The sequence below is a fragment of the Acanthopagrus latus genome, chromosome 10 (assembly GCF_904848185.1).
Source record: "Acanthopagrus latus isolate v.2019 chromosome 10, fAcaLat1.1, whole genome shotgun sequence".
NCBI lineage: Eukaryota > Metazoa > Chordata > Actinopteri > Spariformes > Sparidae > Acanthopagrus > Acanthopagrus latus.
The window spans coordinates 10725441-10744396 of NC_051048.1; the positions used below are offsets into that span (position 1 = coordinate 10725441).

The 18956-nt window shown below is 41.9% G+C and overlaps 1 protein-coding gene across 12 annotated transcripts in view; it reads right to left on the bottom strand.

Annotated features, from left to right (window-relative positions):
* The window catches only part of ablim2 (actin binding LIM protein family, member 2), a 94517-nt gene that overhangs the window by 59517 nt on the left and 16044 nt on the right, over positions 1–18956 (bottom strand). For 10 of the 12 annotated variants that reach the window (XM_037112560.1, XM_037112558.1, XM_037112564.1 and 7 more), the window contains exon 1: positions 11585–11752. The exons of 1 other annotated variant lie outside the window; for it this stretch is intronic. In XM_037112560.1, the coding sequence (XP_036968455.1) occupies positions 11585–11600 (16 nt within the window). In that variant the 5' untranslated portion in view covers positions 11601–11752. Of the gene's footprint in view, positions 1–11584; positions 11753–18956 lie in introns of those variants that run through there. One more of the 12 variants, XM_037112566.1, reaches the window with a different exon arrangement.

Genomic DNA, 18956 nt, shown 5'->3' on the forward strand with positions numbered 1-18956 from the left:
ATAATGACATAAGACATAAGAAATGTGTACAAATATAAAATACTACTACTAAGTAGCGTTAATAATAATAAAAAATCTACATCCCTTAGTGACCCCTTTATTTTTACATAGTATGTTTGTCCCAAATTTGGTATTCAAAAATAAGTACCATCTGTTTACTTTAATAAATACACAAATCTTCCTTTCTTGCAGTGTCATCTTTTGTTATTGCAATAAAACATGACTTTAATCCAAAAATATCCAAGTCATCATGGAGGATGTCACATCAGACAAGGAAATGAAAAAAATTATTTTTCTTTGGCTTGCACACACAAAGACAAAATCTGTATTTCCATCATTTGATGGGACATCACAGTGTCTTAAATTTATTCTTAAGACACATTTCCTCAACCATAAACCCCCCGCAAAAAAAAGAAATAAAAAAAATAGCCTAATTACCCTGAAGTTGAAAACTCTAAAATTGACAGATTTATGTTGTGGGGACTAGCTTTATAAGGTAAGTGAGTCCCCACAATGAACGTCAACAGGTTTATGTCCCCAAAATGTAACAAGTCATATAAAGTAGAAAACCTAGAGACATTAATGTAGGAACAGAATGTTCAATCAGCTACACTCCTTTGTGCCATACAGGAAAGAAGGTTTGTGCCAAGAAAAATGATGTCAACACCAGCAATGAAAAACATAAGAGGACCCTGAATCCTTTGCGACAAACTGTTAGAGCCTAACATCTCCCACCTAACAGTACATCCATCAGAATATCTGGCCCTTTCCCCACAACCCTGGCAGAATATGTTCCCAAACTGATCAGCCTTTACAATTCTGACTGGGGCATCAGCAGAATAAAAGGTCCTTTGTGTTCACAGGAAACATTTGTGTCGTCAGACCGGTTTCATCAGGCCTCCATGGTTACTGATAATTGGGCTTGGAAAGAGGAGTTCATCAAATGAACTGATTTAGAGAAAGAGACAGAGATGGAAGAAAATGTTGGGATAGTAGCTTTAAGCCAAACAGAGCTGCTTTCTCTGGTGGACACTATCCTTCTTTCAGCTTTGCTTAGTTCATTGGGTGTTTATTGGGTGTTTTATTGGCAAAATATTTTTGATTTAGATTAGGGTTAAAGCTACAATATTTCTCTCTTCTCCCCTATGTAGGGCAACGAAAAGAACATTTAACCAACCTGACACTTTTCACCCTATAAAGTTAAAGAGATATTTCAGTTTGAATGGAGAGACTGTTGAACTTGAGGTTCAATCCAACCCTTTAACTTGAATTTGAAACACTCTTGCTTAAAAAAACAAATAACTTCAAAATTTAGTTGAACGTTTTGGGAAATACATGAGTGAGATAAGAAAATTGATATCAGTCTCATATATGTGCATTATGTGCACAGACATGCAAAAAAAGTCTGATTCTTGACTGGTGAAAATATTACCAAGTCATTTACACTATATATCTAGTTATAAATGGGCATTTATTAATTTCTGTTAAAATATGAGTTCAACAAGCAAATAAGATTCAACGTGTAACAAAATGTTAATTAGTCAGCATTAGAGTTGGTGTTGGTAGGCTTATTTCTAAAAAAAAAAAAAAAAAAAAGAGCTGTTTCAACTTGCTTCCAGTCTTATGCTAGACTAGGCCAACCATTTCCTGGCTCCAACACAAAGATACGATATTGACATTGATATTGATCTTCTGATCATAGAGAGAGCAAATAGGCCTATTTTCTAAAAATGCTGTGTATAGACCTGTGTATATGTAAAACATGGTACTAATTAAAAGAAAGTACTTGTGAGGTGTGTGGCAAAGCAAAGCTTTTGACTGTGCGGTATAAAATATGGCATCAAATGAGTGATTACCTGTCTGAGCTGTGATGCTGGTCTAGTCTTTGGTCTTTCCGATATTGCAATGTACAGAGCTTTAAATAAAGCATTCTTCATTCAACAGCATTTCTCTTCCTCTTGGACTAATAAAGATGGATTTGAAAAACTGTAGTACGAGTCAAAGCTACAAAATACATTTTGTGTAAATGGAACACCGCAGTATCCAAAATGACAGTTAAGAAGACAGTTAAGTATTAAGAATTTGTCCATTTGTGACCTACTTGCCTGGGGGCTACATGACAGGAGAGTTAAAACAGCCATACGTCTTCCCAGCCTCTACAGAAGCAACAAATTCTTTAACAAGTTTTACAAGGACCTCTCACCCACCAGAAACCACAAAGCCATTTTTTCAGCTTTGCAGAGTGTGCGTCTGTTTGTCCAAGACAAATACAGCCACATAGCCATAGATCTCTTCAAGATAATAACCAAAAAATGTTCAAAAGTCTGTGATAGCAAATATTCTTGGCATGAGCAAATATAATCATAACATACAGAGAGGAAATTCTTCAAAAAGCTTTCTTTGGATGATGCTAAAATTCACAGAGCTGCTTTCATTCAGTCCATATTACCAGATTAAAATCTGATCTCTGACTTGTAAATTCCAAAATGAATCAAGACTTGAGGAAGGATTTTGGACACTGTTGACTAGATTCTATTGGTGGTAAGAGGTGCGGCTGTTTTGAAGCTACCAGTGTTGAGTGTACATGCGGGCATGCTAACCAATAAAGACAAGAATTTAGGAGGGGAAAGTCTTGAGTCCTTGTAAAAATGGTCTGAGGCCGAGTTGATTGCAACCATCTGGAAAAGACGACAGCACGAAAGCGGTAGGGGTTGGGAGGAGGGTTGGCAGAAGGGATTGGTAGTCACAGGGGAGCTGGGAGGGGTTCTGCCTCCTAATGCGACCCGGAGTGCATTGCTGCACCCTTGCACCTGTTGGGGGGGATCCAGTGTCTGTACTTCCTCTTCAAACAGCAAATAGAAAAGGAGGGCGGGGACGAAGAGGACACAGGAGATGATCTTTAGGGCCAGATGTAGAACCTAGCAAGCTGTTCCAGACATCCAGGCTACCAGTTATCAAGACACCAGTAGCGATCTGTGACAAGGGTCCAATCACATGTCAGTGGTAGAGTGGTGAGAAGTTTGCTGCTTGCACTTGATAGAGTTTGCTGACAAAATGAATCATGGGTGGTGTTAGCAGTTGGCGGAAGAGTAATTTGCATCTTCTTCTTCATGGTACGTCAAATTTTCAAGTAATTGGGGAACCTCTACCCTTTACCCTTAGTCTGAAGGCAGAACTGTGGATAAAGGATGGTACCATTTTCCTGGCTGTGCCCCCCTAATAAGTCCAATGACGGTAGCAACATGTTTGTCTGCTTCAGGCAACAGAGTCATTTGTATTCTGTGTAACACAGGTCCAATTTTATAGTCCAGATCACGCTTGAACAACCTGGTCATACCACAAGTCACCAACAGCTGAGTGAGGAAGAAAATATTTTTTAAAACTGGATACAAAAACACACACCTAAATCGGCATATTTTACACCAATTAATTTCTATCCCTGCAAGCATCTCAAGGTAAAGGGTGTCAAAGGTTCAGGCCTGAGTTACCTAAACTTTCTGTGCTCATAAAAACTGAAGAAAGTATTTAGGTGAAGATGGAGTTAGGAAAATGAGAGAAAATAGTCTTATATGAGATTGAGTAGAGGAAGTAGGGGGTGAAAATAATTCAATTGGATGTAAGTGACATAGGGAAGGGACTGAGTTTTCTATCATTAATGGAGAGCACAGAGTGACTGCACCATGCACTGGGGACGGGCATGTGCCGACCAATACTGGATTTTTGGGGCTGATGGCGATACTGAAATTGGGGTTTAAACAAATGTTGATATTGATATATATAACATATATCTAACATTACAGGAAGAGTGGTGACCAGCAGGAGTAAAAGTGATCTTTGGAAGTGTATCTTTATCTACAATGTAAACACAATAAATCATTTATTTCATCACCTTATTAAGACAAGCCGTTGCGATGCCATCAAGGCAGAGTAGATTAGCCAGCTCATCACAAAATGGTCCCTGGAGATTAATCCTTTGTTTATTTTGGAACCTATTCTCACATTTGTGTTTCTGTCGTGCTGTTTGTTTGTTATTTTGCAAGCGTGCGATTACTTAATAATGGAAATCACTTGAAACGCCTTTACCTACTGTGCACAGGAGCATGTGCACATGCACCCCCCTCCATACCTCTTTACCCCTAGAGCGCTGTCTTCTCCAGGCCCAGTTGTCCATATCATCAATCAGCCACTCTGGTGTCTGTTCACTGGCTGATGGCCACTACTGATGCCGTCCTCTCAAAGGTCGCAGCCAGGCAGGCAACCATCTGAGCAATGCTACACTACGTCTCTGCTCTGCATACACTCACACCACTGGAAGCCTCTGGGAACATACAATGGCCGTTGACGGAGGTTTGCAGCTTATCACCGGCACATGTGGTACATACAACTGCATAGGCACGTGGCTATAACTTGTAGATACGTAACATCTCTCTCTGATGCTCAGGAGGAAGAATCCATACATTTATGCACTTAATGAATTCAAGGTACACATTCACTTTGTTGTTCACAGCCCACTGAAAAAAACCCATCATCCATCGCCGATGGCTGACAGCCACTGACTCTTAATCCCTGACCATCATAACATCCTGATTTAAAATGCTGCCCACAAGTGAGCACAATTAAGAGGCGTATCACCTCAGAGTTGTTGTAGTTTGCGATATGTGGGGAGAGGGTATATAAAGTTACTGCTCAGTGCAGTAACACTGCGTCTCCATGTCCCATTAATTATTTTCTCATTAACGAGCTTAGCTGAGCTTTATATGAGGGACATGTGGTGAGGAGACAAGGGCGCTTTTAAACCTGACACATGGATGTATGGTGGCGGTAGTAAGGGTGAGACAGTTGGAGATTCATGTCAGTGCAATGGTGGGAAACAGCAGCGGCTACAGGGGTGAGCTAATACACAACCACGGCCTTAAGACAACACTGAGACGACACGCTGTCTCAAACGCATAAACAAGAATGTCATCGCCCATCATGATGTTTCACTGTAGACGTTGTCATATGCCAATTCGGCAATCATCGCCCAACCCTAGTCTCTCTTGCAATAACTTAGTTAATGCTTCGACACAAAAAGGCGTAACAAGGAACCGCAGGCCACTTCACAGTGGAACACACAAGCCGCTATATCTAAAATGCCTTTTCAAGAAGCCATGCTCCTGCATCTCCTAAAAATAGAGTGTTCCCTAAACTCACGGGGATCCCATGGTGCTCTGCAGCATTCCTGGTGTGAACCATCTGCAAAGGCGGCAGGGGTGGGCAGGGGATCAAATGCTCACATTACCACAGCAGGACCATTTTGTGGTGGCCGAGCTGTTGACCTTGGGGACTTTCACTTTCTTAAGTGTAAACAGATCAACATATTGAATGTTATTCCTATTTACATAGAAAATCAGTGAATGCTGGTAATACAAACTGCTATTAAATATAATGCCCATTTTAAAGCAGTCTTGGAACATAAATTATAGCGCAACTACACAAGAACTAACATAGCCTTCCTTTTTACATTGTGTCTGCAGGTTTGCTCAAGTTTTAAGGCTCCTTTCAATTCAACTTACTAGAATACTAAATTTGTGACTGAAATGGATGTGAACCTCTTCAGCCAAAATGCATGGAGGCCAGCCCAGTAACCCACCATACAGAGAATGTGCAACATTTTAAAGACCTATTAATACTACATATAAGACATAAAAGTATCTTATTGGCTATATTCACATTCTCTCAAGGTCTTGCACCTTGCTAATATGATTAACAACATGTGAAGACTTTTTAAGACCCTGCTGACACCTGGCAATACCTTTCTATCGCCATTACTTCACTGCTTAAGAATTTCCTGTCCGTAGCTCCAACAGAAAACTCGCTCTATTATCTCACTCACTTGTGAAGCCAAGAAAAAGACATGAACAGAGCCTATAGGCCGAGTGCACTTAATAGACTTAAGTCCTGTAGTAGAAACAGAGAAATGACTGAGAAATTGCTAGCAGCTATGATGAGTTACATATCTTATATAATAATACATAACACACACAGACTTTATATCATGAGTAAGGATATTTCCTGCCTCCACGAAGCTATGACATCCACCTGTGCAGTTAACCTTGCAACCAAACCCGAACAGCATTTGACCTCCGACCCTGAGATCAGGGAGTACAGAAAGCTGACCTGACTTCACTGGCAGATGACACCAGTGCACCCTTGTTGGCTCAGCCCTTACAAAGGCAATGGAACGTCACATAAGCAGAGAGGAGTAGGAAATTAAAGAATGTCAACTTATTTACTGAGTGATGTATTGGATACACTAATGCTGTTGATGCTACTGCTAAACACTTCGAGGGTCCAATCAGCATGAGCACAGTTTTATTCCTGTCTTGATTTCAGCTAGTTAGGGAAATTAATTTGCATCTCTTCTATGTCAGAACTCCAATAGGATGCTACACTGTACCATGTTCACATACTTGTATGCTTCCAGTCTGGGGCTGTTTTTCATGGTTTGATGGGAAGTTTGGGGCAGGCCGTTTTGTTTTTCCAACACGAAAACACCCCCATGTGCAAAGCCATGTCCACAAGGAAATGGTTTTCCCAGTTGCGTGTCCTGACTGGATTGCACATGTCCCTGACCTCAAATCCAACACATATGAGATTGAATTGGATGCCATCGGTGCAAATCCCTGGCCCAATTACCCATACTTGTAGTGTACCTTGGAGAGTTTGGTTAGGGTTTGATTAAGTGAATAAAACTGATCATTTTTTAAAACTTTAGGTCCTGGCATTCATGTGGATGCCACATAAATTAATGAATCATCGCCTGATGGTAGTGGCCCCCCAGAAGGACAATGCACCCTGCCACATCAGGAATGGCCTGAGGAACATGACACGGTGCCCAAGCCATTGACCTGGTCTCCAAATTCCCTAGATCCTTATCCAATTGAACATCCCCGGGACATACCAGAACAAGTCTGATCCACGGATTGCTGACCTTTCAACCCACAGGACTCAAAGGATCAGCCACCAATGCCTCAACACCAGCCAGAACACCCTCAGAGGTCCTCTTTATATGCTTCAACAGGTCAGAGCAAAGTCCAGTTCATGCTAGCTTGTCATCTATTGGATTCCCCGGGACGTCCAATGGATGTTCAATTGGTTTTGGATCTGGGGAACTTGGACAACAGCTCAATGCCTTGAGTTCTTTGTCACGAGAAATGAGATGATGAATGTCTTAACCTCACCTGTCAGTGACGTGGCTTATTGCTTTATTGGTATTGCACTGATATGAAAAGAAAACCTCCTCATATTCTAGGGGCTGGGACCAGCAAATGTTTTCATTTCTTACACTCACTGAGGATATTTCCATATGTCATGATTCACATCTAGCGCCTGTACTCACATAGAAAGGATGTTTTCGCTTTTTTCCCGACCAGCCTCAGTAAGAGTTTGATTTAGCCAACTGGTACAGCTGGTAGAGCTCCTCAACTGTTGATCTGTCTGGTTGAAGTAAGTCTGTGAATGATGGTGACAGGTGGTTCCTCCACTCACCTTCCAAGTATTTTTCGGAACCCCTGCCCTTTTCCAAACAGTTCCTAGCAGCTCCTTGCCTGATGGATTTTTGAAACAAACCCTTCCACGAAACAAATCTGGCGTGCCAGGTTAATACAAATGCACTGTGTGTGTAAAGCTAATAACTGTTCATGAGCAGGAAACTGACTGTGAGTGAGGGACTGAAAGAGTTCTAGTAAAACGACAGTGAGGGATTGGAACTGCGTGTGCTTGCAGGCCATTCATTTCAGCCCAGAGAGCAGCACCATGACTCATGAATTCAGCCAAACTGTGGAAAGCATTGTGTCAGCTGTTTGAGCAGAGCGGGTGCAGAAACGCTGGCATATGCCACACAGGTTCAGCATGAAGGGAGCTACATGGTTGGTTTCAAACACAGAGGCTATTATCAACATTTACAGGACATTTCATTCCCTGTAGTGCACCGAGTGAGAGCTGAGTGGCCCCAATTAACTCAGACTGCTGGATAATTCACCTGCTACTTTAAAAAGAGTAAATTAATGTAATGTAAATGCAATAATTGGCATTGTGACTGAAAAAAACTTGTGTTTTAAGGCTGCACTATTCAATATTGATATATTGCAAATGGGTAAAATGACTTTAAGTGGGGGTTCTTGCATGGAGGTAAGGAGGTACTAATATTGATGAATTATCACCAGATGCTGCTGTACACTACTTGCCCAGCACCAGACATCAGGCTGACTGAAGCACAGTGGCGCATTTAGCAACTAAAAAGATTTTCTCAAGATTTATTTCAGTACCTGGCGAACTGCAAGATGCAGATAAACAAATCACCAGCAAGCTGGTGAACAAAGTGAAACAGCTGGCAAGTAAGACATTTTTGTGAGGTGTTGTCAGAAGCCAAAATGGAGCTAAAACCAAGGGTAAGGTTGACAACACTTTTGCTATTATTTGCGTAGATTTCTTAAGAAAAGCATTTGGACACTCTTTAAAATGACTTTACTGAAGTGTGTTGGTGTTCCTCCCTTTTTATTGAAGCTACTTAATACTCAAGTATTTTTTTTTGCTTTTTAAGTGAGTACTTTCATACTCTTTACTCAAGTAATAATTCTTTAACAACTAATTTGACTTCTACTTGAATAACTGTTTATGAAAAATAACAGTACTTTTACTTGAGTACAGTTAATCTACTCTACCCTACCCACCTTGGCCTGATATTTTTCCTCTCTTGATGAGACACACTGTTGCACTGGACACCATGTTCCCTCATTACCTTTAACAGTAGTTTAATTTGACTCATTGCCAATACACCGTCCTGCTGCTCCAAATACTCAGTAGAGCACAAACTGAAAATAATCCTGAACACGAGCAGTATTTCCTCGAGTTTGAGTACCATTTTCCAAAACCCACTACGACCACATTTTTAAAGAAATGACGGAGGCTTTTTAAATAACATGTCCGTGACTTGTTATGAAAAAGGTAAGGGTCGCGTGCCACATATACTGTAGGAAAGTCAGAGGGCATTATGAGATGAATGACAACATTATGGGTTTTGCTGTTAAGTTAATCAGGGCCGAGGGTCACCAAAGGAAACTTCTTGCGGTACGTGGCTGCTTAAATGAACACTTCAACCTGCCATTCTGAATAGAATAAAAATACTCGTGTATTTCAAATCTTTAAAACATGTCAACAGGGGCAATCCTAGTAAACTGACGCACACCCAGATGGTTTGTTTACTGGCAGGTCCAGAATAGTGACGGGCGTCGCTGTGACTGCTGACAACCAGCCAGCCATTACATCACACGCCCAGGATACACTGTCCTTGGCTAGGACGGAGACGCAGCCTAAAGTGGTTTGTGTGTGTGTGTGTGTGTGTGTGTCCAACAGCATACATCCTATTGACTCAATGTCTACAATTTGACTTTTTGTGTTATTTTTTAAAATAATTTTCATATTTTTATATTTAAGCTGTTGGTCTTACTTTTAATTGAATTAGAACATAACTGAAAACTTGGATGTAATTAAAAAAAAAAACAATAATTAAATTAAAGCATAGGTTTCTGTCATTTATGTCAATATGCAGTACGTGTGTTTGTGCATGGAAGCACATGGCTTGGGTGCATGCATGTGTTTGTGTGTGTGGGCGTGTCGCTGGAATGCCCGCGCCGCCAAAATTTACAAGCTTTGTCACATTGTGATGGCAGCGAACACACCTCCCGGCTCTATACAAAACTCAGCTATGGCCTCACATGTAGACACTAACACTGGGCCGGCTTTAACGAGACTGTTAAGGACAAGATGCTGGAGAGGAGAGGAAATATTTGTGGTGGATTTATGAGGACCGGGCTACTTTTAACAAGCAAGTGTGTAGGGGGTCAACAATGTAAAGAACATTTACTCAAGTACTTGAAGCTAGTTTTGAGGTGGCAACATGCATTGAACTTTTATGCTCCAACGAAAGACAATGTATTGTAAAGGTACCTAACAATAAAAAAGTTTAAAAAGTTAAAGTAAAGTTAGCGTCACCTCGGCCAGTAATGGAAATCCTACATCCTGATACTACTCGGCTAACTGTCGGCCCCCTTGGCCTTTTAAGAAAAAGCAAAACATGGGATTTTGTATCCTAAGGTAAATGAGTAGCTTACCTACTGACAACTGACAAAGCCTGACACCAGTTAACCTGCTGACATACAATACTACAGCTTTTTTCTGAACTTTTTTAGCTGTATATTTGATGTCTAGAACTGTTGCACTGTTCAGCCTTCCCTGCCTTGCTATTGCTACAGCAATGACTGAACTAGCCATAGCCATTGGAAGCCCAAGTTCACTTGGTCAGTAATGAAAAACTTGTTAAAATCTGCCTCTCATTAACTATTAAAAAAGTAAACTATTAAACAATTTGCATAATGAACGCAGACAACTCAACAAAGTATATAACAAATGTCTTGTCATTTTTAGACATTCTAATGCTGAAATTTTGCATTTTTTCCCCTTTAAATAAATGTTGCTGTTCTCTGTGACAATATACACAGTCTTATCCAGTGTATGTGTATGTATCTATATCCTTAAGGAGTAGATTGATTATGTATCGGGCTGATTATCAGCATCTTTCCAGTTATTGGTACACTATATTATGACAGAGTTATAGCCGATCAGCACTGAAAAAGCAAAACCTCAAAATTGCACGTAAATGTAGTCACACTGGTTATTCTCAACTTTGAGAATAAATGAACATTGATGAACATTTTTTATTTCTCTTATACAACATATACATATATCAGTTCCAATTATCAGTCTGCTGGATTAGTAATAATCAGTATCAGTATCGGCCCTGAAAAATACCTATGGCCCCATATATCCTGTACTTGAAAGCTTATTTTTCACTCTTCACAGGAATATAGTGGTAACATTTGTGGAAACATTAGATTCCCTATAGGCATGAAAGGAAGTCAGAAACAGAAGAAAATTAAATGGTCACTGTGACCTTATTATGCAATATCCAAGACACACTGCAAATCAGACTAGGATTATCGGAGTGATTTCTTCCAGTAACTGGCCCTCACCCCTTTGTGAGCAGCCCAGATGGCTGAGATCCCAGTGTAAGAGATGCAGGCAGGGGACCAAGACAACACAGTTGTTGCCAGGGATGTTGCAGGCAGGCAGAATATCAACCTGCAGCCTAAGCACTCAGCCTGCTACCAGAGGCTTGTTGTTGTCATTTACATTCGCACACCATATTCAAGCAGAACATTCTGACTGATCTGACATAATAGGGGGCCTGTTGAGCCGCATGTAAAGCACTCCTCACACAGGCACACATGCTACACACTGTGAACCCACACGAACACACCTAGAGGTTTTGAATGACAGGATTATTATAATAGTTCAGCATCTGTTATTGTGGTGAATGAGTAATGAATATCTACTCAAGACAGAGGTGAATGATAACAGGTAAGTCATGGTTGACACAAGCAAGTTATTATTGGCTACAACCTTTTTTTTACTCCCTGGCAGGTGAACACACACACACACAAACACACACAGCTTAATAAAGGTTATTAAAGGTCATTATTACCTTTCTCCTCTGGCATTGTCACTCAGCTGTTTTGACAATACGTAATATATTATTATGTCCTTTAATTATTATAGGCAATATCCCAAAAAATCTCTTCAGAGTCCTCTGATGGTGTTGCGACACATCCTCTGCACGCTCTGGTGTAATAATAGGTGGGAGCACAGAGTGAGTGCTCTGTCTGTCACTATCTCTGGAATGAGCTGCAGGTCATATGACTCCCTATGTCTCTCTCTCTCTCTCTCTCTCTCTCTCTCTCTCTCTCTCTCTCTCACTCTCTCTCTCTCTCTACCACCTCTCTGAGTTATTGCAGCTATATGTTATAAATAGCAGCATGTGCAGCTCAAAGAGAATGACACCTCCTCCTGGTAATCCGTCACCGGGCGTGTCCCAGTCTCGCCAGTCTGCGACAAATTCAGCTCAGTGATAACCAAATTAGGGGTTCAGTCTGTTCAATTTGCTTGGTGGAGGACTTTTATGTTAACACAGTATTAGTGTTCAATATTCATCACTGGACGTGCACTGTAATGTTTCTTTATTATACTAAAATTCATTGTCATCTTTTCCGAGAAACAAAAACAAAACATTTTAACAGTTGTTTTTTAAAAAACAGTTTTGAGAGTCCATGTAAAAACACAATCCCTTTCAGATCAATTCTGATCCTGAGCACCAGTCTAGGCAGATGGCTGCCCACCAACGAGCCCGGTTCCCGCTCAAGGTTTCTGCCTGTTAAAAGGCAGTTATTTCTAGCCAGTGTCACAAAGTGCTTGCTCATGGGGGAAATCTTAATCTAATCTAAATAAATCAGTCAAGGAGTATGATTTAGACCTGCTTAATTTGGAAAGTGTCATGAGATGACTTTTGTTTTGAATTGGTGCTATACAAATATGGATTGATTGATCGACTGATTGATTTATTGACTTGTTGCGAGTATATCCTGATCATAGCCATATCATTACAACCACCTGAGAGTTGATGTGAATAACAATGATCATCCCGTTAGAATGCAATGCAATTATTCCAGAGAAACTTTGGGTCAGGTTAATGCTCCTTGACACACTGAAATAAACTACTCAGGAATGGCTCGTAGAACAGGACAAAGAGCTTGACGTGTCGACCTATCTTCCAGACTTCCCAGATCACAATCTGATCGAACATTCGTGAGACATCCCCGAACAAGTCCAAACCATGGATGCCAAATTGTGGCTCAGAGTTGGCTCTGACCCATCATGGCATCTCCTGTGGTTTCTGGCAGCAACAAGGACATTGGCGGAAGATCGTCCCATTGATGCACAACTGTATTGGGAGCTGGGCAATTTGGATCAAGCCAACGCGTTGAGCTCTTCGTTAAATTCCTCGGGCTGTTGGCAGAGCGCATTGTCCTGCTGGGGGGTCATGGCTGTCAGGGAGCGCCGGTGCCACCAAGGGGTGTGCTTGGTCTGCAACAGCGTTTGAGTGGGTGGTTCGTGTCAGGTAGCATCCACATGACTGCCAGGACCCACTGTTCACTTCAGCTGTCAGTGGTTTCATTGTTCTGTTTGATTCTACCATACGTGACATTGCTGTCATAAGCCTATTCCTATTATTAGCTTTTTATTCACCTGACAAGCTACTGTATTAATACATGACATGGTAAGAATCTACGTGGTTAGTGAGCTAGCTCATGTGGCAAACAAGTATGGAAAGTATGTTGTCACAGGAGAGTATGATACTGTAGGAGGACATTGTTTATTCACTTCTCAGGTTGCATCATTTGTTTGAGCTTTAGAGATTGTCACTCATAAAAACAATAACCCCATTACCGTATTTTAGCCTTCTGGGCTAAAACACGGTAATGGGCCTGGTCAGTATTTTGGTTTTCCTGGCTGACAAACTCAGCTCAGCGACAACAACTTAATTCCTGGGAGCAACAGCTGCTTAACACCCACTGTAAGCTACCTGCCACCACACTGCAGACAGCCAGTAACTAGCTTGTGAAGAAAAGTGAGACATTTTTCTGGAGATCGATCTATCTGTCTACTTCGCTTACAAGTCGCATTTTACACTTTAAGCCAGGAATATTAAAGGACACTTCAATGTTAGGAAAGCCAGCTAGAAGCTTTACCGCTCGCAGCACTGACAGCACTACTGCCCAAGACTTGAAGACCAATATGCTAGTTTTCAAATACTTATGGCCAGTTTCAGGTTTAAACTAACAACGAATCATCAAATCCACAGTAGAGAGCACTGGGGGCCTCAATCTCACAACCATAGTATTTTGGGGGCTGATATTCAAGGCCAAATTTCCATCCCTGTTCCTGCCCTGAGGAATATTGAGCCACTTATCGACACCTCTTGCACTGAAAACGATAAGTTTCTTCTGAGATCTCTTTTTCAGATTCTCATCACATCTTCTGTGATCGGAAACTCAGGTTGATGCAGTCAATCTGCCTATCGTGTCACTCCATGTGCACACAAATGGTGGAGAATAGACAGTGAGACATGGATTACAAATTGCATAATAATCTGACACCCCCCCCCCCCACCACCATAGCTGCGTTGCTCTATAGTCATAACACACGTATCTACATTACAGCTGTTTACCGTTCAACTGTAGCTCATCCAGATATCTGATTTGTGTTCAGGGTGACTTCACAACGTGCCACTGTGCATTCGCGGGTATTTAGAGACTGGCTTTAACTCTCACTATTGATCCCAGTCGGTGTCTAATCAATATCCAGGGGACAACAACACTCAGGCTTAGGGATTCACCGCCATACATAATCAAGCTCTCAGAGGTAAGAGCAGAGTTGACATACTGACTAATGTAAACATACTGTATCATGAAGAATTATGAAGCCGTCTGATATAGCATTTTCAAGCTCGGATGGACGGTCATAGATCTCTAAAAGTGATTTATGTAAAGAATGCTGAACTGAGGCACCAGTTGGGCATGTTGTGTGAGAAACTTGCTACTCTCAAACAATTTCTATAACCAAAGCGTATTCAGCGAACGGTTGCGTGACGTGACCGAACACGGAATGTACAGTGTGGTCGAAACAATGAGATCCCTCTCCATTCAGCTGGCGGAGGGTCACCTCAGGTTAATGGTAACGATGTTGGACCGTCTCCATCTTCTGGGTCCCAGTAAAACAATGGCCACGTCCACAACGATGAGGTACGCAGGCACATCCATTAGGCTTTGCGCCAAGTGTTCAGAATGGAACTGAACCAGAGGGCCCGAAGGAGAACGTTCTCTTTTAGTAATGATAATCACGACCAATAATAAACAATAAGTGACCACTTTCGGTGACGGTGGATCAGTGTAATGTTACTTTTTTTTTATTAGCCGTGATGGCTGCGAGCTTCAGGGATTCACGATGTCGGTTGCTCAGTCTCAAAAACTAACAACTAGATCACCATGCCATTTTTTTTGCAGGCATTCATGGTCATCGTGAGGATGAATCTGATAGACTTTGCCCTTTCGTGTCGCACGTCCTAATGACAGCTGTGTCATCTGCCCAGCGCTAATCAGGCAATCTTAGCGGGTTCACACGTTGAGGTCACACGGTGGACATGCTTGATGGCGTCCCAATGGCAGAATGGCAACGCTGTCGGTGCGAGCGTGTTAGCACGCTGACATTAGCATTCAACTCAAAGCACCGCCGTGGCTAAATACGGCTTTGCAGAGTTGACAGAATGGCTTTAGTGTTGTTGCTGTTGTTGTTGTTGACCACAAAATATCAGCTTTCGGAGGTTTTAGAACTGGCCGAGAAATAAAAGATGTCACTTGAACCCTGCTAGATGGGGGACAGGGACAGCATGAGCCACATTCAAAGCCGCGACCTCACAGGCGATTGGTCCTCCCCCTGTCAGGCCAGACCAGCAGGGGCCATTACAGGAGGTTATTAAAAATGACCAAAAATAACACACAGGATGTGCCAGAGAGGTGTATTCAAGCTGAGCTGATTGTCAGCGAGCAGAGACACATGCCAGAGGGACAGAGCAGCAAGCGTGGCCTCATTTCATTCCTTGACACCACCTTTCATACACTTCCTGAAGTCCCTTTTTTTCCCTTCCTTCTTTCTTTCTTTCTCTTCTGAAGCTGTGACGGATCATCACCGGGACACAAACCAAAAGGAAGTGCTCGGTAAATGGTAAAAACCTTCAGGGGAACAGCGTGCGTGGTGGACTTCTCCATGTGACTCAGCAGCAGGCACCACTGCTGTGTGTGTTTGTGAGTGTGTGTGTGTGTGTGTGTGTGTGTGTGTGTGTGTGTGTGAGGGAAAGAAAGAGAGACACAGGATCTGCATTGCAAATCATCTAGCACCAGAGCTGCCAAGTGGCATCCACAACAAATCCTAACGTGGGACCAAAACAGAGTGCTGCTGCTTCCAGCCGAGCAAAAAAAAAAAAAAAAAAACATACCGAAGCAGCGACACAATTTCCAACCAATGATGGCATTAATAATGATCAAAATACCAAATATCATCATAAAACTGCCATTTTTGCAGACTTTCGCTGCACTTTGAAAAATGAATAAGAATTCTGACTGAAAAACAATGACTCGGCTGCTTTTCCCCTCCGACTTGCGATCACCGACAATCTGGGTTCAGCTTTGCATTAATCTTTCCGCAGTGTTCTCCAGACGAGCTAGTCTTGCATGGCACTGAAATGAAAACAACATCGCTTGCCAGAGAACAGACACGGTAACAAAGCAGCAAAAAGAAACAGCCCGTCTTTTTTAGCTTTGGAGGGATGAGGCAGGGGAGACAGATATCTGCATGAGCTTAAACTCAGCATAAAACATCCTCAGAGTCACGGAATGAATTCGACTCCCTCACTTTCTCCCTATTCCTTCTAAAGCCGCCTCTTTTTCGTCAGTAAAAGGTATTTTGTGGAGGTGTCGGGCAGAACTGCAGCATTCTGTCATCCCGCGCATGCTTTATTCACGTCCTCGAGCGGGACGGGGAAGAAGAGAAAGAGACACGGAGACGGACGCTTCGGGTGCTTTATCATCTCGTTGCAGCATCCTGACCTTTCTCCCATATTTCCATTTGGCGCAGTGTTTCAAAAACCAACATCCGGCACGATTTCAGAACTTGGGAGACTCGTCTGCAATCTGAAGCTGCAGAGGTGGAAATATCAACTCATGACATCACCTTTACTTTTGCACTAAAGACAACTCGGTGTGCTTCTTGTCCCTGAGCTGTGCACATGTGGAGGCTAACGACAGTGCGCCCAAATCATGTGGGGGTGATGAAGATAGAAGTGAATAGGATCAGAACCTCAGTGGTTCCGATGTTCACAGAAGCCCATATCCTTCATTCAGACTCCTTTTAGCTAAGTTATTTGATTTTATTTGTTTTGGTCTGATTACTTGCAATTTTTCTTTTATTAAGTCACTTTTTCAAAGTTCATCATTTGATTGAAAATGCTTTGCACAGTTTTCTAAGCCTGGTCATTTGATTTGAATTGCTTTAGTCAGTTGAGTGCTCGCTCGCTGTTTTCGCTCGGTCATTTCTTAGGTTCGCCATTGATTTAAATTGTTTGAGATTGCTAATCGAATTTGATTTGACTGATTTCGCAGACTTTTTTTGCTATTTTTTTGCAAGCTAAGCAATCGGATCACCAGTCATACTGCTATGAAGTTCAGTACAGCTTTCGGCTGTCCTGTAGGAAGTATAAGCAAGTTTGTGGCTGTTTCAAACGGCTCAGTCAGTTCAATGCAAACAATAGTACTGTACTGATCACAACAGTGCTTTTCAGTCCCCTGTGAGGGGAGCTGCACCGCTTAAAGCTCCTGATTGACTATGTTGGTTCAGTCAGTTGAGCCTGATGGTTCATAATATTTGTCCATATGCAGAATTAACACATAGAGTTGAGTCTATTGAGATAGAGGGACGATAACAGAAACTCATATCTGTGGCTACAAGCAAGCAAAAGTGTATTCTATTATATTTGATCCAGGTTCCACTTGAAATGGCACGCGTAAAACAAATATAAACCTATGAGAACTGAAGACTGATTCAAGCATAATTGCATTTCATTAGAATTTTGCTTATGAAAATATGGTACTCAAACTAATTACTGATTACTAATGACTAACATTGGTACAATAACAGCTGACAAGGCAGGAAACAGGAGCAGTCAGACGATCAGACAACAAAGAAACAAGACAATTTACACAGATGAAGTAACCAATTTATTACTTTCAAAGCACCTGATGTGTCAATAATAACCTGTTGTTGCACAGGTCCATTGTGCACACGCAACATCAAAAGCATAGACAAGGCTCGACTTGCTGAGAAAGCTTAATAAGTAGGGCAAATTCCTTTGCCAGTTTCTTGTCACCTCTTACAGGGGCGATAGAAAGCATCCTGACTGGAAACATCACAAACTAGCTTGGTTTGTGCAGAGCCCAGGACAGGGAGGCTCTGAGAGACGAAAGCCCACCCCAACCACAGTCTGTTCACCCTGCTGCCATATGGAAATAGATTGAATATCCACTATGAATTGGATATTTTTCATGCATTACCCTGTATAATTTCTGGATAGTGTCTTTTATCTAGGAGTTTCTCCCAGCGAGAAGCAGTTATAACCATGGTCATGCAGCAGATGTTTAGATGCTGAACTCAGCTGCTGAGTCTCTACAGCAGCTAGAAAATGTTTCACAGACGTTGCATTTTGGCCTGCATGTTATCTATTGCTCCCCATGTACAAAATTACGCTTGTGTACGTGCAACATCCTGATGGTGTCTGCAGCATTTTTGTCCTGGACAGATAAATCTTGTTGGTGTCTACAAAGCTAGGCTTAGCTAACTTTGCATAAAACAAGAGTCTGGTGTGTAATATCGAAACCTAGATCTGAGAAGGTAACCAGGAAGTGGGTCAGTACACTGTGCTGTTTTTTGAAATCTAGAGAGTTTGGGTTATAATTTTACTGTTCACCTTGCGCCTTCCACGTAAGTTTAACTGGGGGTTTGTTTAAAACTGGTCTGGTCCTCTGACAGCTCATGTCTCTTGCCTCAGAATCTTTTTGACCGACAGCTAAACCCTAAGATGTTATAGCCTTGCTTTTTTAGCAGCGCGCATACAAGTACAAAAAGAAGATATAGGAGGAGGGACAGGGCTGTAATTATTTTTACCTCCTCAGGACCTTCTGACCTCGACCTTATCTATATCACCCACCACTCCCAGCTTTTCCAACGGCCATTGTGAGTTGTGTCACATATGCAACGGCATCCTGGGCTTCATCAATTACACCCTGCGGTGCTCCAAGTCTAATAGGAAACCACTGGGTCATTATATAGCAGCTTAATGCATGACATGCACGCAGCACTAAAGTGAACCAGACTATCGTAAAGACCTTCACTTCAAAAGGCTCCAATGACCG